The sequence below is a fragment of the Ambystoma mexicanum genome, chromosome 10 (genome assembly GCF_040938575.1).
Source record: "Ambystoma mexicanum isolate Mex_15411 chromosome 10, UKY_AmexF1_1, whole genome shotgun sequence".
In the NCBI taxonomy this organism is placed as follows: Eukaryota; Metazoa; Chordata; class Amphibia; order Caudata; family Ambystomatidae; genus Ambystoma; species Ambystoma mexicanum.
Genome location: NC_090932.1, coordinates 54,493,681 through 54,521,204, shown reverse-complemented (window position 1 = coordinate 54,521,204; position 27,524 = coordinate 54,493,681). Strand labels below are relative to the sequence as shown.

General features: G+C 49.0%; 1 protein-coding gene across 1 annotated transcript in view; it reads right to left on the bottom strand.

Annotated features, from left to right (window-relative positions):
• The window catches only part of MASP1 (MBL associated serine protease 1), a 587,565-nt gene that overhangs the window by 30,248 nt on the left and 529,793 nt on the right, over window positions 1-27,524 (bottom strand). The window contains exons 11-14 of the mRNA XM_069617479.1: window positions 25,598-25,732; window positions 25,026-25,139; window positions 12,427-12,612; window positions 11,494-11,561 (exon numbers count right to left, since the gene is read on the bottom strand). Coding sequence (XP_069473580.1) covers window positions 11,494-11,561; window positions 12,427-12,612; window positions 25,026-25,139; window positions 25,598-25,732 — 503 coding nt within the window. The remainder of the gene's footprint in view (window positions 1-11,493; window positions 11,562-12,426; window positions 12,613-25,025; window positions 25,140-25,597; window positions 25,733-27,524) is intronic.

Sequence of the window (27,524 nt, the reverse complement as noted above, 5' to 3'; positions counted from 1 at the left end):
AATAGAAGGAAGAAGAGAGATGGGGGCGATAGTTTTCAGCCACTGCCGGATCAGAATGGGGTTTCCTTAGCAGAAGAGAGATCAAGGCATGTTTGAGAGGCTTAGGAATAAATCCAGTGGTGCACGAATATTCAAGTGCCACAGTGAGAAGGGGAACCAGATTCCCAGAGAGATCGTGAAGAATATAGAGTGGAATAGGGTCGACAGGGAAGGAAGATTTCAATTTAGATAGGGCAGCAGTGACCATGGTTTCCGTAACTGTTAAAAAGTTTAATGTGCTAGAACATTGTTCAATCAGATAGATTGCTGGATCCGTAATACTAAGAGAAGTAGATCTTTCCGCCTGTATCTTTTCACGTATAACGCACATTTTTTCTTGAAAAAAAGATGCAATGTGATCACAGTGGACGTGAGTAGCGATAGCCATGAAAGGTGGCTGAGCAGGATCGATAATTCTTTGGCTACCTGGAAGAGCTCTTTGGATAAGCAAGGGGCATTTAAAATACGATTGGCATAATGCTGGGCCTTGGCTGTTTTTATAGAGCTATGATAGTTGTTCCGTGCTTGTGTGTAGGCCAGCTTTGTGCAGGAGTCAGTCAAAAGGTGCCATTTTCGTTCCAAACGGTGACACTTTTGCTTCAGCAACCTCAACTCCAAAGAGTACTAGGGGGCCGAAGGCACCATGCAGTTAGGAAGCAGCTGAGAAGCGGCCAAGATGTCGGCCGTATGCTTAAGGGCGGCCACTAGAGCGCTGCACGCATTCATACCCTTATTCCTAGGCTGATACACAAATTGATATTTCTTCTCTGATAAGGCACAGTGGGCTAAAACATCAGTGCAGACCCCAGTGAGTGGGCACCAACCCACAGAACAGACTATGTATATCATGTTCCTTAGTTCTTGGCTTAGCAATGTCCAAGGCTGTTACTTACCATGGTTGGTTGGTACCATGAAGATCCCAGACCTATCCTTGATACGTTATCTCTTAAACACATGAACAATGACATATGAGAAGCACTAGATCATTTCAGTACCTAAGACAAGTGTTGCTTGTAGACCCCCACCATGGAACTGCCCACACCCTTAGACAGAACACTGCTTTACATAAACATTGATATATCTACAACTCCAAAGCCTCTCCTCCACGCCACAGGACGCCCCAAAAAGCCTCAATGTCACCTCTAGTTCTTGGAGAACTGCAACACAGAACCATGAAGCATCTTGTACGGTGTGTTTCCTTTTGCATGTTTTCGTCATTTCCCCATGTCAAGACATTCCTCCAGTTTGAAGGTTTTTGAGCTCATCCTTTCACAAGTTGCGGCGTAAACCATGCAGTGTGTCGGTTGTCTGCTTCTCAGCAGTCTTCAGCCTGTTTTGATGCTTCTGTAGATATTTCCTCAAGGACTGACCATGACACTCCAGATCTGGTCTTCGGGCATGGCCACATACATAGGTGGCTGGACACGGTACATCAGATGAGGCCTTGCTACCTATGTGTAATCCTTCCCATTTTGCTTCTAGTTATACCCTCATATTGTGCATGCTATTTCCATGGTCAGTTCATGTTCTCTGGAGATTTGTGGATGTCGAAACCCTTGAGCATCAATCACCCATCAAACTATATCTAGCGAGACTGCTGGAGCCTCCCCATCTTCTATGAAATATCACTGCATTGGGAACAGAACTCTAGTCTATGCAGGTTCATATATGAGCCTTGATTTTAGTTACCTTCCATCTCTTAAATGACCAACTACAGCGTGCGATGGAGCTATCCCCTTCAAGGCAAAGTCTTTCAGTGCAGATTATGAACCCCAAAATCCAGGTACCCTCACTTGGACTAATGGGACAAGACTCCTGGTACAGGCAGGAGCCGGACCACCTTTGCAAAGCACAACTCATTCTTTATATTTATGGAACGAGCACAGGTGGTGACTCTCAACACACCTGACGGATTTCTAGCACAAAGTTCCTTCCTCTTCATTGTTGGGGGTCAGACCGTTTCAAATTTCTCTCGCCGCCATATTGATTTTTGGCCGGTCAGAGTTTTCTTTTCCTGTTGTTGTCCTCCTCACGCGGGATATGTCATTTATGCCACCGGTCAAAGGCTTTTGGAAATGTGGATCCGGTTTGACCCATTTCTCTGGAGTGGACCACTCGCAAATGCTGATTGAACTGCTTGGGAGTCACCAACTCATGCACATATGTTACATGTGTGATTACTTGTTTGCTAGAATCATCGCATATTGGTTGGTTTTGGTACAAGGGCACCTTTGGCATCTGTGCACCATGGGAATTCTGTGAGTAAGAAGGCCTCGTTTTAAATGGAGCCCCAGGTACAAGTGTCCTGAAAGAACAGATCACTTTAACGGATAGTGCTGCCCTTCACTGAACCTCTCACCTGCGGTAGACTCTGGTGTTCTTTTTGGCAAGCACTGGATTGGCCCCAAAAGTGCTAAAAAAGATCTAAGTTGCTCCTTAGGTGTCCATGAAGCCTAACCCTGGTCCTTTCCCCAAAGTGCCAAAGGAGCCTAGCTCTGGTGTCTTCCCAAGGTGTCTGCGCACTTAACACTGGTTAAGAGGTTCTATCTAAGGAACGGCACCTGACCTGGTCCTTTATGCAGGACCATGCACATCACAAATGCCAGGTCCCCTGTTTAGTCCCATGAAGGGTTGTAAACCAGAGAGGAGGACTAACGCTGCCTTGGCAGCAGAACATTCCAACTGTGAGAGACCTGAGGACGTTCTCACTTCTACTCCGTTTGGATCCTCTACGCAGGTGGCCAGGGAAGGGCCATCGCTTTTGGATCCCATCCCAGAAGGTTGACGAGTGAGGGAGGATCACCTGGGTGGAGGGTCCTCGGGGATTGGAAGTGGGATGCTTTTAGGTGAAATGCGAAATTCCACATTCTCTTTTCAGGATGGAACCCCTATTCCAGAGGTGGTTATGGGATATTGTTCCCCATGTACCCTTGTCCCTGAGAAGAACAGGAGATATTATCAACCCAGACGTACTAGAAAGAGGAGAAGGATTGGGAAGGGGGAACCTTTCAATGAGACACAGTATCCCCTTTATCCTAGTGATAACCAGGATAACCCTCCCCAAACTTTATGGGTTACTGTAGATCATTTCCCCCTCTGTCTCCTCTTGAGGTACCTGACAGTACTGAGACGAGAAAGAAACAACTGAGAGTAATGAACTCTCTATACTCTACCCACTCTGGTACTGAGACGAGGAAGAAGCAACTGAGAGTAATGAACTCCACTTACTCTCACCACTTTGGTACTGGGACGAAGAAGATGACTAAAGAGGCACACCAGTATACTGAACAGAAATGTCCCACCAATAGGTTTAGGCAAAGTGTGAGGGGGGATAGCTCAGGGGCAACCTGTTTGTCTTGGAAGCAAGACAACACAGAGCAACACAGGTTTGAATACCGATACCGAGCTTAGAAACCAATCTCTGGTATTAAGTGCATTATAAAATAATTTGGGTTGAAGAACCGGTATCACCCGGGCAATGGTTAATTGAAGTAATGACTCTTTGAATGATTGTATACAGATTTTATAAAGAATTGGAGCAGTCTTGCCGCTTTATATTTGTTGGTGATTTATTAATACACTCAGCTGACACGTGTGAACCAGGTGTACATTGTTTGTTGTGAGTGACATGAATACAGCGATTGTGAGTTGTTACAGTTAGGTAGGCACATAGCATGGATGATTACATATGCATTGCAATGAAACATGTTGTTTTAACATTGTATCGTAGCACCATGGAAGGAAAAGAGGGAAGGAAGAAGAAAGGATGTTGCGGTTAATAAATGAAGGATTGATGCCAGGCCGTATGTTTACGGGTAGGGAGCTGTGATGAGCGTTTTACCGTGTGTGGTGATCACAAAGCATATATTATTTATTGAATGGGCGAGAGATTAAATTCATGCCATGGGATACAATTGCCCTATGGGCAGCGTTGGTACTTACACCATCCTCAATTTCCTATTGCAGGTTTATACAACAACAGCACATTGACAGAGCTCATGAGGCGTGTTTCATTGCAATGCATATGTAATCATATGTAATCATACATGCTATATGCCTACCTAACTGTAACAACTCACAATGATGGTATTCATGTCACTCACAACAACCAATGTACACCTGGTTCACACCACTCGGTATACACACATCCTTGTACACCATGCCTGTACATTTGTCCATTGAAATCTCAGGAACGACGCACCAATGTCTTATTCTCACTTAAACTATATACATTCACTGTCCAAAACACTGCGCTGGGCACTTCCACTCGGGTGTTTATTTTCCTAAACTGCATATGCATCACACCTTGTTCTGTCACTGCAGCCTTGACAAAAGCACATGTTGGGTCCAAAATCTGTGTCTTCTGGGTGTAATAATGAATGACCAACAAATATAAAGGAACAAGACTCCTCCAACTCTTTGTAAAATCTGTATACAATCATACAAAGAGTCATTACGTCAATGAATCAGCGCCCGGATTCAACCCAAATTCACTCAATCCCTCACCAAGACAGAAGAGCACTGTCTTGTAAGAACCTCCTCACCGGCAGCAGGTTCTACTTACTTTCATAAGATCAGCGCAATGATTTGTGAATTCTAGTGCTCTACCCACCCTGTGTTATAAAAGATCAATAATAATTATAATTTTAAAGTCAGGCAATTGAAAATAAGTAGGCCCACGGGCAACCTATCAAGGTCTCGGAAGAGTATAAAATGAGCACTAACAGGAAGGAAGGCGAGTGAGTTGGAAGAGCTGAGACACCAGAGTTGCCCATGTGGAGAACGAGACGTCAAGAGTATGCAGAGTGAGGCAGCGTGAGGAAGCGTGGTGAGGGAGTTGTGTCTGAAGGGAACCAGAGAAGTAGAGAGAAGGGAGTTGGGAGGCGTGCCAATCCCTTATGAAGTAATTAGGTTAGAAATGCTTGCCCTGGGCTGAGAAGGGAGCATAGGAGTGTCTGAGGGCCCTCGGAGGAACAGACCTTACATCAGAATCCATCTGAAAGCCAAGAACACAACCGGTGAGTTTCAGATAATGGGAAACCCGGTATGTGAAAGGCACGAGTGGTGAATACAATGTAGCAAAATCATTTTGCGGTGAGGAATTATACATTTACAATTCCCGAACAATGCTAAAGAAAGAATAATTTAAGGAATACTAAGTAATATAGTGGTCGTGTTTCAAGAGATACGTTCTCGAAAGTCTCTGTAGGAAAAAAGAAATTGGCGAATTGTGAGCAAAAGAGCATTTAACAAAATGGGAGCCATTCGAGAGAGGAAGTATGAGCAAAACCCCCAAGAAAGATTGCTAAGAATGAAAATAAGCAAACTGCTAATATTGAATATTGAATATTGAACTAAATGAAACAGCAAAACTGGTAACTTCGAATACTGAATTGTTTATTGAAAATGTAACTATCCAAAGAGAACTTCTATATGTTGAATAATTAACTGCCCAAAGAGAATTCAAAGCCCCTGATTGCGTGACCTGTAATGGGTGGACTGTGCAGTCTAACAGCTACGCCCAGACCCGAGAACCCCTATATGCTACCTAGGAAACCTACTATTGTGTCAAAAGGAAAACTACCTCTGGTGCATGAGTCTTGGGGAAGGGAACCCTGAGCTGTGAAGAATTGTTGAACCTCAGTTTAAAGATAAAGCTTCAAGAAACTTTGTTTGTAAAAATCGTTTTACATTGAACTTGGGGAAAGCCATCCTGACATTTACAAAGGTGTGGAATTTTATAACTTTAAATCCAAAAGAACATAACTTGAACATTGTGCTCTGAACTTATGACATTTGGGGAAAAGAAGCTGAAGAGTAAGCAGAGCTGGACATAGCTCAGAACTTTACTTTTGGAACACTGTTTAGTTTATGGTTGAAATCCCTACACATTGTTTTGTCTTAATTGTGAGGGCAAGCATAGGATTTGAACATATTGAGACAGACTATCCTTAGTGTCCTTAGGTAGGGTAGTACCACCTTAGCATAGGGCAAGTTAGGTTTTACACCATCTGGACATTTTCATTAATAAAAGCCTTTTGATAAATATTGAATCTGTTGTCTGCATCTCCTTCCATGATGTCAACCTCACAAGACCCAGTGGAGGTATCCTTTGACCCTGCGATGGCCCCATTCCAAAGGAAACTGACACTCAAATGGACAGTTTCCTGATCCGGTTCATCGGGCCCACTCATGAAGTCTGACCCCATTTTGCCCTTATTAATAAATGGATAGAAATATAGAATCTTTAAGCCTCAATGGGAAGCCACTCTTATTAAGTGACTGGAGGCCAGAGCATTGCCTGAGGTCCTGATGGATTCAAAACCTTCCACCCATCACATGTTGTGCTTACAGTTTGTCTCTGTAAGTGTGCAAACGTATGCCCAGAACGGGGTCCCTTGCTTGCTGTGCCAATGCAAACTAATTTGCATTCCACTTATGAGGCCTAACAAGGCTGAAACATTTCTGGGGCAGAAGGAGTGTGGCCTAGCAGTTTGCCTGGACCTCTCCCACTGATGTCTGCCCCATAATGTTTTGCATATGACTGGGCCTCTTCTGCAATGGAGCAGACAGGCTAAAACTCAGTGGTTTGGAAGGTTGATCAGTGGTGGAGATTAATTCAAAACCTTCCAGCCAATACATTTTTTGTAATAAAAGTAGAATGCAAGTAGCAGTGACAAGGGCATCCCCTGAGGTGCAGACTAGCTTAGTATTTGGAGAGACATATATAAATAGCGTGTCCTTAGCTGTTTCATGCAGGATTGTCCCCATCACACTGTGGGCACATTGTCTGTATGGGGGCAGGTGAGGGGTAGTTGGATAGGATCGCATATGGGGCTGAGGGTTAACAGACCTTGTAATTCACCAGAAGACCAGCCTCCAGCATTTATATATGTGTTTGTTATTTTCCATTTGTGTCATTTATTAGTGTGTGTAGATACAGTAACAAATGGATAGGTTCAGCAGCACTACCATGAAACTCACTGGTTGTGTTCTTGGCTTTCAGCTGGATTCTGTTGAAACGTCTTTTCCTCCGAGGTCACAGCCTCGCCAGCAGCCCCTCAGACACAACTGGGCTCCCTTTTCAGCCCAGGGGAATGAGCATTTCTTCTTAATTATTTCATAAGGGATCGACACACCTCCCGAGTCCCTTCTCTGGACTTCCCTGGTTCTCTGGAGACACAACTCCCACTCCACGCTGCCTCTCACTGCCTCACTCTGCAGACTCTCAGCAGCTCTGAGTATCGTTCTCCACCGGCTGGTCCTGGGCAACTGTGGTGTCTCAGCTTCTCTCCGCACTTGGCTTTGAACTGGATGGACACCAGCCGGCCCATTTAACTGGGGGTTACAAACAGCCCTTTAAGATGAGCAGCAGCACTCTCGAGATAGATGGAGATGCAGATTCGTATTCTTGCATCAAATAATAATGACAATAGTTTGGCAAAGGGAGTGCGTTTAATGACAAGTACAGAAAATGAACATCAGCAATCGCTCGATGTTCCTTCTCACTTAAAGTCCCCTTAATTCCAGAAAACAACATTTATACCAAAAACTCGTCATCATTGATGTGTAATCTTAAAAACCTAGCTTACTCAGCACCCATTTCACCCCTCTCACCACACCCCCTCCACCCACCTGATGCCCATCACCACCTGATCCGATACCCAACCTACCTGCAGCCACCCTGCATGTCACATCCTCTCTGATGCTCCTGTTGTTCCACCCATACTCCTCCACAGCAGTGACCATTATGGAAAGGGAAAAGGGACTATGGGCCTCATTACAACCCTGGCGGAGTGGGTTTACGCCAGCGGTATTCGCGGCGGACCCGTCCGCCATACTACGAGTTCCCGTAGCGCCATGGATTGTTTTCCGCCTGGTTTTTCCGGGCGGAGAAATCCATGGCGCTACGGGACCTTGTTGTTAATTACGCCACCGTATTTTACGGTGGCGTAATTAACGCCTTCCCCACTCCCATTATGCCCTATGGGGCAAAAATGGGAATGGGGAAGGGTAAAATGGGGAATGGGGATTTACCGCCCCGCCAAGGTCGGAATGGGGCGGTAAATCCGCCAACCCCCATGGCGGTATCGGCAGCTTTCCGCCGTGCTCCATGGTGCATATTGCACCACGATTTCCGCCAGGGTCGTAATGAGGCCCTATGTGTCGTTTCCTTCTCCCTGCACCCATGGTGGCCATTTTACTTTGCAGTTTTGTTTTAAGTTGGGAAACGGAAACCGTGCCTTTCCTCAATTTAAAAAAGATATTTGCACCCCACATTATGCTGTGGTGGGAATAGTTATAAGCCCCTTGTGGGGGATGGGCATTCTCATTCAGGTAATGACAAGGGGCTCCACATAAGTGCCCTCACTTTGGTCAGGACTATCACTAGGGCCCCAGGCCATTGCTTCACCAGTAATGACCCCCACCTATATTATTTATTGTTAAATTAATTTGTACAGAGGAAACTGGCTGGTCAGATCTTAGTCCTCACCAGGGCTCCCTGATTTCTCCATTTTAGCCTTCATCTCTCCTTTGCTCTCTGAGTTTGTAGGGTATGTCACAAGATCTTTTCTTAACCTGAAATGACTGATTCTCCGAGGAAAGCCTCCCCGTCTCTGAGACCTCACTCCAAAGCCTGGAACTGGCAGATCAAGATAGAGCTCTGGCTCGCGTCCTCCTGTGTGGAGTGAGTACCTAAAGCTTACCCCAGGGCTCACTCGCCTCTAGGCTTGTCACTGGCATCAGGAAGAGGACTCCAGTCTATGCCGAATTCCATATAGGATACAGTGAGGCACAGGCCCCCTTCTTCTTCTACCACTTCAACATTTTCTGAGCCGAGCCTTCAGGTCCCTAATTCTAGCCTGTGGGTCCCTGAGCAGCCTTCAGTATCTGAGCCTCGTCTCTGGGTCCCTGAGTCGACTTCATGACGCTGAGCCTAGTCTCTTGGTCCCTGAGGAGCCTTCAAAAATCTGATACTACCGTCCAGATCAATGAGCAGCCTTCAGTATCTGAGCCTCGTCTCTGGGTCACTGAATAGACTTAATGATGCTGAGCCTGTCTCCGGGTCCCTGAGCAGCCTTCAGTAATCTGAGCCTGTCTCCGGGTCCCTGAACATCCTTCAGTAATCTGAGCCTCGTCTCTGGGTCCCTGAGGAGCCTTCAGTATCTGAGCCTCGTCTCTGGGTCCCTGAGTAGACTTCAGTAATCTGAGCCTCGTCAATCTGAGCCTCGTCACTCGGTCCCTGAGGAGCCTTCAGTAATCTGAGCCTCGTCACTCGGTCCCTGAGGAGCCTTCAGATTTATTTAATAATACAGCATTTCCAAGACTGCAGCACCAGTTTTCTAGTTTCATGAAAGTTTAAGAAAGCGTTCTTAGAAAAGTGTCAGTCTATTAAGAAATACTTGCAGTGCCTCTGGAGCACATGTTTCCCCTACAACGAGTGATTTACGCACCATTTGCGGCTGGAAAGCGCATCTCCCCTCCAATACTTCCACCCACTTCAGAATGGTGGCACTGGAAACTGGAGGGGAGAATGTCGTATTTACACACTCGTTTTATCATGAGCTCAGAATCGGCCCCTCCATCGGGTCAGTCTCCACTTCTCTTGTCCCTGAGCCATAACACTCTAGCACCACACCAGAAGCACCCTAAAGTGTGTAACCATGAGCAGTGACAAGTCTGCATCCGGCTGCCACCAACACAAAAGCCTGCAGTCCCAAGTCAGCAATAAACTGGAACTCAGGCTGCTCAGTCTAGCATTTAACTCCTATAAAACAAGTCTCAAGTAGTCCCAAATCAGCCATCAACTGCCTCAACTAAATACACACCCACACACACCACCGTTATGCCTACACGTACACACACACACACAAAGCATCGTTATGCCTGCACGCAAGCACACACACACACATCATCGGTATGCCTACACATACACAGACCTCCTCTATACCTTCTATTAGAAAATGAAAGCGGCAGGGCAATGGCAAAGCACACATCTGTAAAGTTATCACTCTCACCTCACACACCCGCACCACCCCACCATGAGTGGGTAGCCAGTGTCCCTGCCTTGTCATCTACTAGAGTCTAATTAGATCGTGTGTTCTCCCCTCAGATAAAGTGCAAAACTAAGTGCCACCCCTGCCTCCCTCTTTACTCCACCACTACCCCCTGCCCACCTGTCCTTGCTTAGCCACGTGCAACCAGAGCGCCAACATGACAGAGCTGCGCTTTACATCACATTGCAGGCTAGGCCTCTCGTTCCAGTGGCTGTGAATGGCAGAAGATAGTGTTGCAAATCCACCAATTCTTGGGCTTTTGGTGAGATCTGCCCACTCCAGCCAAAGAACCCGTGGATGGCTGGTCCCCATAACTAACGCTAATTGTACCCCGAGATCGCTTTCAGACTTCCATCTGGCTCAGGGAATGTGACTTCTCAAACGTTCTCAGAATCTCTCGGCTGAGGGCGAGTGCACTCTCGCTACAGCCTTTTGTATAGATGGCAAGCAGAGATTTGCTGTTGGAGGTTGCTCCGAGCAAATTCCGTGGTTATGATTAATTGGAAAGCTTGCACCGTACTGATGAGGCTGAACCAGACTGCAACAGATCAGTGATGCGTGTGCTCCGTCCCGTGCAGCGGGGACGTGTCATGTATGTGCGGGATTTATAAAGCGTAACAGCGGGGAAGCGCTGCAGATAGACACAGGGTCCAGTAGTGTGGGCTGAACTGTGCCCACCCAAGGCAGCATGAAGTGTATTTGCACTAGCCGGCGCTCGGCTGTAAAGTCGCAGATGGGCTCAAAAGAATTCTATAGCAGTTTCCCAGAGCTAGCCAGGACAATGCCAGTGGTTATGATGAACATGTGCTGATTCAACACCTTCCACGTATCACTTTTTGGCTTGACTGGGCCCTTTAGGAGATAGAGAGCATGGTTCAGGGTCGTGGGCATTATGGCACGTGCACGCATTCTTTACATAGGTTGGAAGAGGTGTGCTGTACAGGGTGCTCCGGTTCTGCCCTGCACCTGGAGTGCTGCCCCAGGAGTCACACGCGAATACCTCGTGATATCCGGCATCATCTGCCGGCGGCCCATCCCCTGGGAAGCAGACACTACACCCAGAAAGAACGACGTCTGGGGGCCATGTATGGTCGGTCAGTGAGGGGCAAACACGACAGTGGCATTCTGGATAGGCCTGACCATCCTTATCTTTTTATCATTGTATGTTTCTGTAACATAAAAGCCTGCACCGGGACCAGTGAAAAGGGGGGGGGGCGCGGGGCATGGGGGGGGGGGGTGATAACTATGCCTATAGCACGAGGTGGGCCAGGTGCAGATACGGACTCTGGAATCTCCCACTCACCGAATGCTGCGATTTAATGGCGGGCACAAGTTCAAGGCAGGAAGTGCTACATAGAATGTGATTTATTTATTTATTTAATAGCCATCAACCTACCTCCAGCAAGGCGTCCGGAGATCTGCTCAGGAACTGTTTCCCCCATCCACTAACCACTGCAAGCTCACCTGGAACAAGGATACATTGATGGCATGTAAATGAACAGGTGTGTTAAAGGGAGAATGGAAGATGATAAAAGAAGAGTAAGAATGAAAGAATGAAAAAATAAAAAAGGAAGGAAGGAAGGAAGGAAGGAAGAAAGGAAGGAGGAAAGAAGGAAGGGAGAAAGGAAGGAAGGAAGGAAGGAAGGGAGGGAGGGAGGGAGGGAGGGAGAAAGGAAGGAAAGGAAGGAAGGAGGGAAGGGAAGGAAGGAAGGAAGGAAGGAAGGAAGGAAGGAAGGAAGGAAGGAAGGAAGGAAGGAAGGAAGGAAGGAAGGAAGGAAGGAAGGAAGGAAGGAAGGAAGGAAGGAAGGAAGGAAGGAAGGAAGGAAGGAAGGGAAGGAAAGAAGGAAGGAAGGGAGGAAGGGAGGAAGAAAGGAAGGAATGAAGGAAAGCAGGAGGACGGAAGGAAGGGAGGGAGGAAGGAACGGAAGGAAGGAGGAAGAAAGGGATTAATGGAGGAAGGAAGTAAACAAGGAAGGAAGGAAGGAATGTAGTAGAGAGGGCGGAAGAAACGGAGAGAAGGATGGAGGCTCGAGGTAGGGATGGAGGGAGGGAGGCAGAGAAGAAGGGAGCGAGGGAGGAAAGAAGGAAGGGATGGGAGGGAGGGAGGGAGGGAAGAAGGAAGGAAGGAAGGAAGGAAGGAAGGAAGGAAGGAAGGAAGGAAGGAAGGAAGGAAGGAAGGAAGGAGGGAAGGAGGGAAGAAGAAGGAAGTAAAAAATGAAGGAAGGAAGGAAGGAATGTAGTAGAGAGGGAGGAAGGAACGGAGAGAAGGATGGAGGAGGGAGGGAGGGAGGCAGAGAAGAAGGGAGCGAGGGAGGGATGAAGGCTTTACCATTCTCTACTGGATCAGTCGGAAGGCAGACTGGCATGACATAGTCATTCAGCACTGGTTTATCTGCCAGCTCCAGGAGCGCAATGTCGAACTGGTATGTTGAGCTGTTGTAGCGCGGGTGGAGGAGGATGGTTTTGGCTTGGAAACTTTGCTCTGTGTCGTCTTTCCTCAGTGTTCTGTGTTTTCCTGCAATTAAGAGTTGCAGAAGCCCGGTCATGCAGAAGTGCCCAAGCAATGGTCTATGCTTGTCATTGGGCCACATTATGCCCACCAGTAGTGGCATTATATAGTTAAGGTTACGTTGGGATTCCTATAGGAAATACATTTCAAACACATATTACTTTTAAAACAAAATATAATATGCACGAGATATCCCATACTTGTAGCAACAGTACATTTTGTGTGATTTGTGAAGGTTGGTGAACATTGGTAAATGGTGAAAAGCAAGCGTTAGGCTTCAGGCTTCCTTCGGGCGGCTCACACTCATTGCGGGACTCTTCTGACCTTGGTTCCTGAGGTTTTCTACAGCTCTCTCCTGGTTCCTTTAAAGTCTGGGTTAGATGTCCATTGCCCCTGAATCAGGACCTTCTCAGAATTTCCAAAAGGGCCCTCCTGAAGCGTGGTTTCAGGGTCCACCAGAGGTCTCTCTCATCACCTGTGGGTTATCAGGCTTTGTGACAACTCTGCTCCCAGACTTAGAGCTTCTGGGCACCCAACAGGCCTTTTCCTAAACCTCGGGTTTCCAACTTCTCAATTTGTCACTTCACAGAGCAAGCTTCTCAGAAGATCTTTCCCAGACCATGGTTATTCAGGATTTCCAGCTGGCCTCTCACACTGATTACTAGAAGGCTTATCTCATGGGCCTTGTGCTCCAGTATTCCCAGCAGGCCTCTCTGATAGACCTTGGCCTCCAAGATTCTCAGCAGGTCATTCTCATAGGCGTTGGGCTCCAGGATTCCCAGCAGGTCTCTCTCAGAGACTTTGGGCTTCAGAATTCCGAGAAGGCCTCTCTCATAGGCCTTGGGTATCTGGGATGCCCAGCAGACCTCTCTCATAGGCCTTGGGCTCCAGGATTCCCAGCAGGCTTCTCTCAAAAAACTCAGACTCCAGGATTCCCAGAATACCTCTCTCTCCGGCCTTAAGCTCCAGGATTCCCAGCAGGCCTCTCTCAGGGACCCTGGGCTCCAGGATTCCCAGCAGACCTCTCTCATAGGCCTTGGGCTCCAGGATTCACAGCAGGCCTCTCTCATATGCCTTGCGTATCCAGGATTCCCAATAGGCCTCTCTCAGAGGCCTTGGGTATCCGGGTTTCCCAGCAGGCTTGTCTCATAGGCCTTGGGCTCCAAGATTCCCAGCAGGCTTATGTCATAGGCCTTGAGTATCCAGGATTCCCAGCAGCACTCACTCATAGGCCTTGAGCCCCATGATTCTCAGCAGGCCTCTCTCATTGGTTTTGGGCTACAGGATTCCCAGCAGGCCTTTTTCATAGGCCTTGGGTATCCTTGATTGCCAGCAGGCCTCTCTCATAACCCTTGGGCTCCAGGATTCCCAGAAGGTCTTTGTCATAGGCCTTGAGTATCCAGGATTCTGAACAGGCCTCTCTCGTAGGCCTTGGTTTTCAGGAGGCACAGCAGGATTCTCTCATAGGCCTTGAGTATGTAGGATTCTCAGCAGGCCTCTCCTAGAGGCCTTGGGCTCCAGGATTCCCAGTAGGCCTCTCTCCCAGGCCTTGGGCTCCAGAATTACCAGCAAGCTTCTCTCATAGGCCTTGTGCTCTAGTATTCCCACCATGCCTCTCTCACAGGCCCCAGACTCCAGCATTCCTAGCAGGCCTCTCTCATAAGCCTTGGGCTCCAGGATTCCCAGCAGGACTCTCTCAGAGACTATGAGCTGCAGGATTTTGAGAAGGCATCTCTCATAGGCCTTGTGTATCTGGTATTCCCAGCAGGCCTCTCTCATAGGCCTTGGGCTCCAGGATTCTCGGCAGGCTTCTCTCGAAACTGCAGACTCCAGGATTCCCAGAAGACCTCTCTCCCAGGCCTTGGGCTCCAGGATTCCCAACAGGCCTCTCTCAGAGACCTTGGGTTCCAGGATTCCAACCAGACCTCTCTCAAAGGCCTTGGGCTCCAGGATTCACAGCAGGCCTCTCTCATTTGCCTTGAGTATCCAGGATTCCCGATAGTCCTCTCTGAGAGACCTTGGGTATCCGGGAATCCGGGCAGGCTTGTCTCATAGGTCTTGGGCTCCAGGATTCCCAGAAGCCATCTCTCATAGGCCTTCAGCTCCAGGATTCCCAGCAGGCCTATATCATTGGGCTTGAGTATCCAGGATTCCCAGCAGCCCTCACTAACAGGCCTTGAGCTCCAGGATTCCCAGCAGGCCTATGGCATAGGCCTTGGATTCCAGGATTCCCAGCAGGCCTATCTCACCGGCCTTGGGTATCCTTGATTACCAGCAGGCCCCTCTCATAAGCCTTGGGCTCTAGGATTTCCAGAAGCCCTCTTTCATATGCATTGGGCTCAAGGATTCCCTGCAGGCCTCTCTCCCAGGCCTTGGGCACCAGGATTACCAGCAGGCCTCTCTCACAGGCCCCAAACTCCAGCATTCCTAGCAGGCCTCTCTCATAGGCCCTGGGCTCCAAGATTCCCAGCAGGCCTCTCTCAGAGACTATGGGCTGCAGGATTTTGAGAAGGCATCTCTCATAGGCCTTGTGTATCTGGGATTCCCAGCAGGCCTCTCTCATAGGCCTTGGGCTCCAGGATTCTCGGCAGGCTTCTCTCAGAAACCACCGACTCCAGGATTCCCAGAAGACCTCTCTCCCAGGCCTTGGGCTCCAGGATTCCCAGTAGGCCTCTCTCAGAGACCTTGGGCTCCAGGATACCAACCAGACCTCTCTCATAGGTCTTGGGCTCCAGGATTCACAGCAGGCCTCTCTCATATGCCTTGAGTATCCAGGATTCCCGATAGGCCTCTCTCAGAGACCTTGCGTATACGGGAATCCGAGCAGGCTTGTCTCATAGGTCTTGGGCTCCAGGAATCCCAGCAGCTGTCTCTCATAGGCCTTCGGCTCCAGGATTCCCAGCAGCCCTCACTAACAGGCCTTGAGCTCCAGGATTCCCAGCAGGCCTATGTCATAGACCTTGGATTCCAGGATTCCCAGCAGGCTTATCTCACAGGCCTGGGGTATCCTTGATTCCCAGCAGGCCTCTCTCATAACCCTTGGGCTCTAGGATTTCCAGCAGGCCTCTTTCATATGCATTGGGCTCAAGGATTCCCTGCGGGCATCTCTCCCAGGCCTTGGGCTCCAGGATTACCAGCAGGCCTCTCTCAGAAGCCCCAGACTCCAACATTCCTAGCAGGCCTCTATCACAGGCCTTGGCCTCCAAGATTCTCAGCAGGCCTCTCTCAGAGACTATGGGTTCCAGGATTCCGAGAAGAAGGCCTCTCTCATAGGCCTTGGGTATCTGGGATGCCCAGCAGGCCTCTCTCATAGGCTTTGGACTCCAGGATTCCCAGCAGGTTTCTCTCAGAAACCCCAGACTCCAGGATTTCTAGAAGACCTCTCTCCAATGCCTTGGACTCCAGGATTCCCAGCACGCCTCTCTCAGAGACCTTGGGCTCGAGGATTCTCAACAGATCTCTCTCATACGCCTTGGGCTCCAAGATTCACAGCAGGCCTCTCCCATATGCCTTGAGTATCCAGGATTCCCAATAGGCCTCTTTCAGAGGCCTTGGGTATCCGGGAATCCCAGCAGGCTTGTCTCATAGGCCTTGGGCTCCACGATTCCCAGCAGGCCTATGTCATAGGCCTTGAGTATCCGGGATTCCCAGAAGCCCTCAGAGGCCTTGAGCTCCAGGATTCTCAGCAGGCCTATATCATAGGCATTGGGTTCCAGTATTCTCAGCCGGCCTCTCTCATAGGGCTTAGGCTCCAGGATTCCAAGCAGGCCTCTCTCATAGGTCTGGGGTATCCGGGATTCCCTGCTGGACTCTCTCGTAGGCATTGTGCTTCAGGATTCCAAGCAGGCCTCTCTCATAGGGCTTGGGTTCAAGGATTCTCAGCCAGCTTCTCTCAGAGGCCTTGGGCTCCAGGATTCCCAGCAGGACACTCTCATATTTTTTTTTTATTTTATTGTGTAATGCACAGACCTAGCTCGGGAGCATCTGCACTCTATACATCGCGTGGGTAGCCGGAATTCGGGCTGACATCTTTTAACAGTAGCACATACTCTGAGGTCTGTGTGCTGGTATGAGCATCTGTTGGACTTAGTCCCTAGTCAGTTGTTGTTGAAAGAGACATGTTTTGAGACATTTGAGAAATTGGAGAATTGTGGGGGCATTCCGAGCCGACACCAGGATCGACTTCCTGAGGGTGGGTGCATAACAAGAGAAGGATTATTTGTGGGACCTCACTTGGCAGATGAGTTGCGATTCAAGTTTTTGGCCAATTTTCTGCATTAGGAGTGTGTGACACCAGATATGTGGAGCTTAGCCACCAGGTGCGCTGCTGTGATACTCGTGACTGCTTTGTAGATACATGCAGTCTTGAAAAGTATCCTAGCTTGAAGTGGAAGCCAATGTAGTTCGCGTAGGATGGGTTTAATTTGCACACATTTCCATTCTCCCGTAATGAGATGTGATGCAGAATGGTGGACTGATTTTAGGGGAGCCAATGAAGCAGCTGGGAGCGCTGTCAGGAGAGCATTTTCCCCATCGATGTGCGAGACGACAAGGGCCTGCACTATGGTCCATAACTCCTGCGGCGGGATGAAGGGTTTGATTTTTCAGAGGATAGAGATTCTGAGCCAGGCTATTTGGGCCTTCTTGGTTACGTGTTTCTGGAAGGACAGATGGCTGTCAGTGGTGAAGCCTAAGGATTTTGCAGAGTCTGAGATTTGTGGATCAAATCCTTCTAGGTGCATATAATTGAGCCATTGTGGGACAAGCTGTTTTTTAGTGGGTGGAACCGATGAGGACAAATTCAGTCTTGGATGGGTTTAGTTTGAGGTAGGCAGTCGACATCCAGGATTGGATGAAGGCTAGGTAATCGCAGAGACAAATGATGTCCTGCGCGTTATTTACTCTCATGGTCAACTGAGTATTGTCTGCGTATTGGTGGATGGCTATATTGGGATCTTTGAGGAGAGTGCCCATAGGCTCCATGTAAAGGTTAAAACGGATTGGTGAGAGGATGGAGCCTTGTGGGACTCATTGGCCTTGGGCTCCAGTATTCTCAGCAGGCCAGCCTCAGAGACCATGGGCTCCAGGATTCTCAGCAAGCCTCTCTTGTATGCCTTGGGCTCCAGGATTCCTTACAGGCCTCTCTCCCAGGCCTTGGGCTCCGGGACTCCCAGCAGGCCTCTATCAGAGGCCTTGGGCTCCAGGATTCGCAACAGGCCTCTCTCATACGCCTTGGGCTCCAGGACTCCCAGCAGACCTCTCTCATGGGCCTTGGGCTGCAAGTTTACCAGCTGGCCTAAATCAGAGTCCCCGGACTGAAGGATTCCCAGCAGGCCTCACACATAGGCCTTGGATGCCAGTTTTCCGAGCAGGCCTATCTCATAGGCCCTTGGCTCCAGAATTTCCATCAGGCCTCTCTCATAGGACTTGGGCTCCAGGAGTCCCAGCATGCATCTCTCATATTCCCTGGGCTCCAGGATTCCCAGCAGGCCTCTCTCAGAGGCCTTGAGTATCCAGAATTCACAGCAGGCCTCTCACACAGGCCTTGGCCTTTGGAATTCCTTGCAGGTCTCTCTCATGGGACTTGGGCTCCAGGATTCCCAGCAGACCTATCTCATATGCCTTGAGTATCCAGGATTCCAAACAGGCCTCTCACACAGGCTTTGGACTCCATCTAGCAAGCCTCACTCAGAGGCCTTGTGTATCCGGGATTCCCAGCAGGCCTCTCTCTCATGGGACTTGGGCTCCAGGATTCCCAGCAGGCATCTCTCATCGGCATTGTGCTCCAGGATTCCCATCAGGACTCTCTCCCAGGCCTTGGGCTCCAGGATTACAGCAAGTCTCCCTCATAAGTCTTGAGCTCCAGGATTCCAAGTGGGCCTCTCTCAGAGGCTTTGGGCTCCAGGATTACGAGTAGGCCTCTATCAGATGCCTGGATTTCAGGATTCCCAGCAGGTCTCTCTCCTAGGCCATGGGCTTCAGGATTCCCAGCCGGCCTCTCTCATAGGCCTTGGGCTCCAGGATTACCAGAAGGCCTATTTCATAGTACTTGGGCTCCAGGATTCCCAGGAGGCATATTACATAGGCCTTGAGTATTCAGGATTACCAGAAGGCCTCTCCCACAAGCCTTAGACACCAATATTCCCAACTGGCCTCTCTCAGAGTCCTTGGGTATTAGCAATTCTTAGCAGGCCCGTCTCATAGGCCTTGAGGTGCAGATTTCCCAGCAGGACTGGCATAGAGGCCCTGGCTCCAGGATTCCCAGCAGGCCTCTCCTAGGCCTTGGGTTCCAGGATTCCCAGCCGGCCTCACTCATAGGCCTTGAACACCAGGATTCCTAGCAGGCCTATCTCATAGGCCGTGGGCTCCAGGATTTCCAGCAGGCCTCTCTCATAGGTCTGCATCTCTCATATGCCTTGGGCTCCAGAATTCCTAGCAGGCTTCTCTCGTGTGACTTGGATTAAAAGATTCCCAGCAGGTATCTCTCATAGGCCTTGGGCTCCAGGATTCACAGCTGGCTTCCCCCTGAGACCTTAGACTCCAGGATTCCAAAAAGACCTATCTCATATGCCTTGAGTATCCAGGATTCCAAGCAGGCCTCTCTCAGAAGCCTTGGGTATCCAGGATTTCCAGCAGGCCTCTCTCCTTGGCTTTGGGCTCCAGGATTTCTAGCAGGCCTCTCTCATGGGACTTGGGCTCCAGGATTCCCAGCAGGCATCTCTCAGAGGCCTTGGGATTTCCAGCAAGTCTCCCTGAAAGGGCTTGAGCTCCAGTGTTCCAAGTGGGCCTCTCTCAGAGGCATTGGGCTCCAGGGTTACCAGAAGGCCGCTCTCAAATGCCCGGAATGAAGGATTCTCAGCAGGCTTCTCTCCTAGGCAATGGGCTCCAGGATTCCCTGCAGTTCTCTCTCATAGTCCTTGGGCTCCAGGATTCCCAGCAGGCCTATCTCACAGTCCTTGGGCTCCAGGATTCCCAGCAGGCCTCTATCATAGGCCTTGAGCTCCAGGATTCCCAGTAGGCCTCGCTTAGACGCCTTGGGATCCAGGATTACGAACAGGGCTCTCTCATAGGACTTTGGTTTCAGGATTCACCATAGGCCTCTCCTAGACCTTGGGTTCCAGGGCTCCCAGCCAGCCTCACTCATAGGCCTTGGACTCCAGGATTCCCAGCAGGCCTCTCCTAGGCCTTGGGTTCCAGGATTCCCAGCCAGCCTCACTCATAGGCCTTGGACTCCAGGATTACCAGCAGGGCTAACTCTTAGGCCTTGTGTATCCTGGATTCCAAACAGGCCTCTCTCAACGGTCCTGGGCTCCAGGATGCCCAGCAGGCCTCTCTTAGAGGTGCTGGACTCCAGGATGATTCCCAGCAGGCCTATCTCAGAGAACTTGGACTACAGGATTCCCAGCAGGCCTCTCCACAGGCCTTGGTCGCCAGGATTTCCACCAGGCTTGTCTCATAGGCCTTGGGTGTCCGTGATTTCCCAGCAGGACTCTCTCAGAGGCCTTGGGTATTCTGGATTCCCAGCAGGCCTCTCTTAGGTGCACTTGGCTCCAGTATTCCTAGCAGGCCTCTCTCAGAGGCAATGGACTCCAAGATTCCAGAATGCCTCTCTCATAGGCCTTGGGCTCCAGGATTTCCAGTAGGACTCTCTCATAGGCATTGGGCTCCAGGATTCCCAGCAGGCATCTCTCCTAGGCTTTGGGTTCCAGGATTACCAGCAGGCCTCTCTCACAGGCATTGAGCCCAAGGATTCCTAGCAGGCATCTCTCCTAGGCCTTGGGTTCCTGGATTCCCAGCAGACCTCTCTCATATGCCTTGGGCTCCAGGATTCCCAGGTAGGCTCTCTCAGAGGCCCCAAAGCCAGGATTCGCAGCAGGCCTCTCTCATATTTTTTTATTTTATTTTATTTTATTGTTAAAAGCGCAGACCTAGCCCGAGAGCAGCTGCACTCTGTACAGAGTGTGGGTAGCCGGCATTTCGGCTGGTATCTTTCAACAGTAGCGCAGAATGTGAGGTCTGTGTGCTGGTATCAGCATCCGTTGCAATTAGTCCTTGTTCAGTTGTTGTTTAAAGAGACATGGGGCCTCATTACGACCCAGGCGGTAAGTTACCGCCTGGGCCGTACCCTTACCACCATGGTGTAAACTACGTTTACACCATGGTGGATGGCGGATTTACCGCCCCATTCCAAGGTGAGTGGGGCGGTAAATCCCCATTTCCCATTTTACCCTTCCCCATTCCCATTTTTGCCCCATAGGGCATAATGGGAGTGGGGAAGGCGCTAATTACGCCACCGTAAATTACGGTGGCGTAATTAGCACCATGGTCCCTTAGCGCCATGGATTTTAACGCCTGCAAAAAGCAGGCGTTAATAATACCATGGCGGCGCTAACGGACCTTGTAATCAGGCGTTAAGGGTCGGCGCCGTTTACGGCGCCGTTAACCCCTTAACGCCTGATTCGTAATGAGGCCCATGTTCTGACACATTTGCTAAAATTGAGAATTTTGGGGGGCATTTCGAGCCAACACCGGGATCGAGTTCATGCGGGTGGGTGCATGACAAGAGAAGGATTATTTGTGGGTCCTCTCTTTGCAAGCCAGTTGTGATTTAAGTTGCTTGGTCGATTTACTGCGCGAGGAGCATGTGCCACCAGATATGTGGAGCTTAGCCTCCAGGCACACAGGTGTGCTACTCGTGACTGCTTTGCAGATACATGCAGTCTTGAAGAGTATCCTGGCTACCAGTGGAAGCCAATGTAGTTCGCGTAGGATGGGTGTAATTGGGTCACATTTCCGTGCTGCAGTAATAAGACGTGCTGCAGCGTGGTGGACTCCTTTTAGGGGAACCAAGTTAGCAGATGGGAACCCTGTCAGGAGAGCATTTCCACCATTGATTTGCAAGACCTGAAGGGCCTGCATTGGGCCTTCTTGGTTACGTGTTTCTGGAAGGACGGATTGATGTCAGTGGTGAAGCCTAAGGATTTTGCTGAGTTTGAAAGTTATGGATCAAATCCTTCTAGGCGCTTATCATTGAGCTATTGTTGGAGAAGCTGTTTTTAGCCGGCCGACCGATGAGGACAAATTTAGTCTTGGATGGGTTTAGTTTGAGGTAGACTGTCGACATCGAGGATTGGATGGTGGCTAGGTAATCGCAGAGACGAATGATGTCCTGAGTGCTATTTCCTCTCATGTACAACTGAAAATCTTCTGCGTATTGGTGGTTGGCTATAATGGGATCTTTCAGGAGAGTGCCCAAAGGCTCCATGTCAAGGTTAAATAGAATTGGCGAGAGGATTGAGCCTTGGGGGATCATATGCCTTGGTCTTCAGGATTCCCAGCAGGCCTCCCTACAGGCCTTCGGTATCCAGGATGTCCAGCAGGTCTCTCTCCTTGGCCTTGAGCTCCAGGATTCCCAGCAGGCCTCTCTCCTATGCCTTGGTTATCCACAATTCCCAGCCGGCCTCTCTCAGAGGCCATTGGCTCCAGGGTTCCCAGCAGGCCCCTCTCATAGACATTGGGTTTCCAGATTTACAGTAGGTCTCTACTAGGCCTTGGGCTCCTGGATTCCCAGCAGGACTATCTCAGAGGCCATGAGCTCCAAGATTTCCAGCAGGCCCCTCTCATAGACCTTGGGTTTCATGATTCACAGTAGGTCTCTACTAGGCCTTGGGCTCCTGGATTACGAGCATGCCTCTCTCCTTGGTCTTGGGCTCCAGGATTCCCAGTAGGCCTCTCTCATAGGCCTTGGGCTCCAGGATTCCCAGAAGGCCTCTCTCAGAGGCCCCAGACTCCAGGATTCGCAGCAGGCCTGTCTCATAGGCCTTGGGCTCCAGGATTCCCAGCAGTCCTCTCTCCTTGGCCTTTGGCTTCAGGATTCCCAGCAGGCCTCTCTCCTATGCCTTGGGTTTCAGGATTCCCAGCCGGCCTATCTCATAAGCCTTGGTTATCCAAAATTCCCAGCAAGCTCCAGGATTTCCAGCAGGCCCCTCTCATAGACCTTGGGTTTCATGATTCACAGTAGGTCTCTCCTAGGCCTTGCGTTCCTGGATTGCCACATGCCTCTCTCCTTGGTCTTGGGCTCCAGGATTGCCAGCAGGCCTCTCTCAAAGCCCCCGGACTCCAGGATTCGTAGAAGACCTGTCTCATAGGCCTTGGGCTCCAGGATTCCCAGCAGGCCTGTCTCATAGGCCTTGGGCTCCAGGATTCCCAGCAGGCATCTCAGAGACTTGGGGCTCCAGGATTTCCAACAGGCTTCTTTCAGACGCCCCTGACTCCAGGATCCCCAGCAGACCTATCTCAAAGGCCTTGTGCTCCAGGATTCCCAGCGTGTCCAATATTTATGGAATCGAGTCTATTTCTGCTCCAGGTCTTCCATTAGCTCATCATAATGTGTATTGGGAGATATAGTTCATTGCTTTGCGTTTTCCAGCATAACAGCATCGCAGGGGCTAAATATTCAGGTCTCCTTGAAGCTCTGAACAGTGCATTATGGGGGATGTAGTGCTCATATAATTTCCAGGCTAAGCATTGATTCCCATACCACGACTACACATCCCTGAATACAGCTACTGGCTGGGACAAGGTGCAGAAACCAGGAGCAAGACAGCACCCATGGCAGACAGCTGTCCAATATCCAGGGGCATTAGTAGAGTTAGGGCCAAGGTTGGTGAGGGAGGGTGTGAATGTGTAACTATATGGATGCTGCTCCTTCTTGATTCAGGAGGTGGAACTGTAGTGCAGATTCGAAGGAGTGGAGGGCAATTGAGCTTTCACAGAAAAGCAAGATGACACACCAAGTGGTCAGGGAACAGAGAGATTAGGGAGTGTATTAGAGCGGGTGTTGTGCAGAGGAGTGTGGGGGCGGTAGCGTAGGCTAGGCCGGGGGATGCACGCTCATGCTTGGATTTCAGAAGTCATGTACAGAGACTGTAAATCCCAGATACGGAGAGTGACCGCTCGCCGTCGAGAAGGTGGAGCCTGACCACAGTAAATGAGAAAGCCAAACTGAGCTGTGCAAACCCCTAAAGTGGCCGACAGGTTCCACGTACGGCACTTAAACAAAACAAACAAATAAATAAATCAACATCAAATATGTGACCTCACAAACTGCTACCCAATCCAATGAGATGGTGTGCCAAGGTTGCCCTGGGGCAAGGAACTGCTTACAACCAATCTACTGGCTGCTTCCTGCCACGTTTATTCTGTGCAGATATTTCACATCCCTGAGTCCTCAAAGGCTACTAACAACATCTTTGTGTGTAAGTGTAAGGGTACAGGACTACCTGGGCGCTGGGTCAATTGTTCATCATTCTACATCTGTAGTACATTTTGGGGTAATGGTGTGTTGTAAATGTGTAACCTTTCCTGTTTTGAATAGACCTACGTTGTGTCCCCCAGAACTCTTACTCTTTAGACGTTAGGGCCCGGCTTAATTCTTGAGGGATGGCAACAGTTTTGCGGAATCGTACACGTGATCAGATGGATGCAAACAGTTGCTTAACCTTATTAATGTGAACTTGTTTGCACTGCAGAGGGAGCTGCGCATGAACGGATGTGTTCCATTTTCAAAGGTTATAATTGATAATATAATTATAGCCCATGAAGTGTGGCATCTATCTCATCTGGTGTGTCTATAATCCTTGAGCTGACTTTGAACATTGTAGGTTCCAGGCATCTGTTAAAGTTGCCCATGGGATTTATGGCTTCCCTGACTCAAGGCAGCCATTCCTCAGATGTGGAATTCACCAGGGCCTCCTTTGGGTCCCAGCCCACCCCTGGGTATGCCCCTGCGCCCTGCTGGCTCTGGCCAACAGGGTGCGCCTAAAGGTGACCGGTGCCAGGGAGAGGAGCATGTGGGCGAGCGGAGCAGGGCACATTCACAACATGCACAGAGCCCTGGCATTCAAGGAAGGACCTCCCAGGGACTACCTATAGGCACACTGAGAGCTAAATAAACAATAAAATAGGCTGTGTTCAGATGCAAACTGTGTCCCTTCTGTTTGTGCTGGACCACAAGCGGCCCCACTCCGCCCGCCTGATTCTGCATGTCGTCAGCAGCCTGGTTAGGGCTTGGGCTCCTTGGGAGGGCACACACACAAGGATATAGACTATCCTGGTGGAGAGCTAGTAATATGGTCGCAAAGCAACTGCATGCTCCCTGCACTGGCATCGCTCATCCTGTGTGTTGGCAACATAGAGGCCTCCGGTTTCCGCTAAGACGAGTTTCATTCTAGATAACACCCCCATGCTCACCCCCACACACAGAATTCCAAACACGAGAGCAAGGGCATTATAGCAATGGTTTGCAGTCTTTGAACTTCGCCTGAATCCTAATGTTTGTGTAATTGCAAACAATCACCCTATACATGGCATTGTCCACATTCTGGTGTATCCGTCCGCCCTTCTGATCCCAAACTTACCCAGAATGATCGTGAAGGAGAGACTACTTTTGATGTCGGTGTTGCGCAACACAGGATCATCGATGTCCAATGGGTGATGGAGGCAATGGGCTGCGGTGACAACCCACTGCCTGCCTGCAACAGAAAAGGTGGCGTAAGGCCTCATCAGCAGGAGATGAATGGGTTAAGCACATCTGCGCACATCAGGGCTGGACATGGAAGTGTTGTCCATTTATGCTGAACACACCACAAACTAAATTGCCTGTTGGTGCTGCATGATAAGTGTTATTGTTACCCAATTAATTGCAGCACCTTTTGTTGACATTAAAAAAATGCACACAGCCACACGCTCAAAATTAACCTCTTTCTCTGCAAAAGCATGTCCTTTTCTCTGAAAGTTGAAGCATTGCCATGTCGTTGCAGCCCACAGATCTTAGGTCTGTGCCAATTCAACCTTTAAAATGTCCTCTCAAATTGGAAAAAGCCCTGCCCCCTTAAAGTACTGGGCCAATCGCTGAATTGTAAGCGACGCAAGGGACAGCTTAATCATCCAATAGTTCGCATCTGGTCACTTTCTGGTAGCCGTGCCTTACCAATGAGCGAGCCCCCACAGAAGGGGCGGCCATCTTGCGCCAGCATGGCAATCCAAGGCGATATGCCCTTCTTAGCATAGCTCCCACCGGCAATCCTGGCAAGTGCACTTCTGGTGAACCTCGGGCTTCCGCACACTGTAACCAGAACCAACATGTGCAAAGGGTTATTACCAAGAGTAGCAATAGCCGCGCAGCTGACGGGGGATCGCTGCCAAAGGCGCGCCCACATTTCCGACTGAAAAGACCTTTGCACACAAGAAAGACCACTAGCCAAGCTCTTACTCAAGATTCATCAATGGTACAATGCATTTTACTTAACCACCGTTGTGACACTATTGGGGTCATTTTATTGGGGGAGGAGAGGTAAACTTAAGTCTAAGGGCAAGCTACAAATCTACTACACCTGACTTTACCACTCCAGGGCATTTTGTTTTGGTGGTAGACATGGGGCATGAAGCAGGATTAATGATCTCACTGCGCCTTTCTGCTCCGTCTACAAAATGCACTTCAATTTACACCTGCATGAGATTTTCATGCTGGTGCAGAACGAAAAGGTTCCTATGGAATCCGCATCCATTTGGCATCTGTTAAAAGTAGGCAGATTCCCTAGGAATCCATCATAAATAGGATCGGGGAAAGCGTAATTTGCATAAAGAATTTACATGCATTCCAACAGCGGGTAAACCCAAAGATGAAAAATGCATGAAGGAGACCTAACAGCATGTGAGTGCTGAAGAGGGCAGTTCCCTGCCTGCACTTAGCACTTTTGCAAGAATGACCGCCCTATGTGTTCAACATGCAGTCAGAGGTCAAATAATTGCAATATCATGACACTTATATGACATGTGAATATGATGGCCGGAACATTGAAAGTAACATTACAATCACCACAATGATAGCAGCAACCCATTGATTTTTATAAAACATTATTGCAGTTTTGGATATCTTGCACCAAAACATATTGAGGATCTCAGCATTAACGATCCACAAGTCAAGGTCTTTTGAGCAATATAGCCTTATAGACCATGTGAGGGGTCATTATCGCAGGATAATGACCCACCACCTAGTTATGGCTGAGGCGAAGCAAAGGGCCATAAGTTCGGGCAGGGCCATTATCCCACTCGATAATGACCCCTGCCGAGGTCTGTAAGGCTATTAGCACATAATGTTAGCAGCAATGCATGTTTTGTAGTTTTAATGAAAAAGTAAATCATTTTCCTTTAATAGTGAGCAAAGGAAATAGGGATACTGAGGTAGGAAATTAAATGTGGTTTATGTTATAGGACTAAATAACAAGGTTGTCTTCATAAGTTAAGCATTTAATTGTAAACTGAAGCATGTTTAACGTGAGCATGCATTAGGTGTCTTGTAAAACTACACAGTGTCTTTCTCTTAAAGTGAAAGCATTTTCTAATGTTTTTAGCTTTCTCTTCGGTGACAAGAATTGGATTTTGCAGCAAAAAAAAGGTTCTCCCATGGAGGAAGTTTCTAGATGAAAGGAATCTTGACTGTAAATTGCATTGTTGTTACCCTTTCTGCTTTTGAACTCAGAATGTTCAGAATGCAGTCAATACGAGTAGTTATTGACTGTACTCTGAACATTCTGATTGGCTGAGAGGAAGTCAATACAAATGTGCATGTGCAATTAGGTTTCAACTACAACAGTGAAAGTTCATTTCTGTCCCAGTTTAGGGGATTGTTTGAGCACCCACCACACATACTCAAACCATCACCTCCCCAGCGAGACAGGGTGATCCATCGTCTGATTTACGCCGGATCTTATTGTATTTTTGGAGACAGTCTCTAGCTCTGTGCACTCTATCTTATACGCTTTTTCTTTTTGTTTTATTATTGTTTAAAACATTCAACCTTTAATACATTACACATTACAATGATATTTCAGATAATAATATAAAACTTGTCTGTG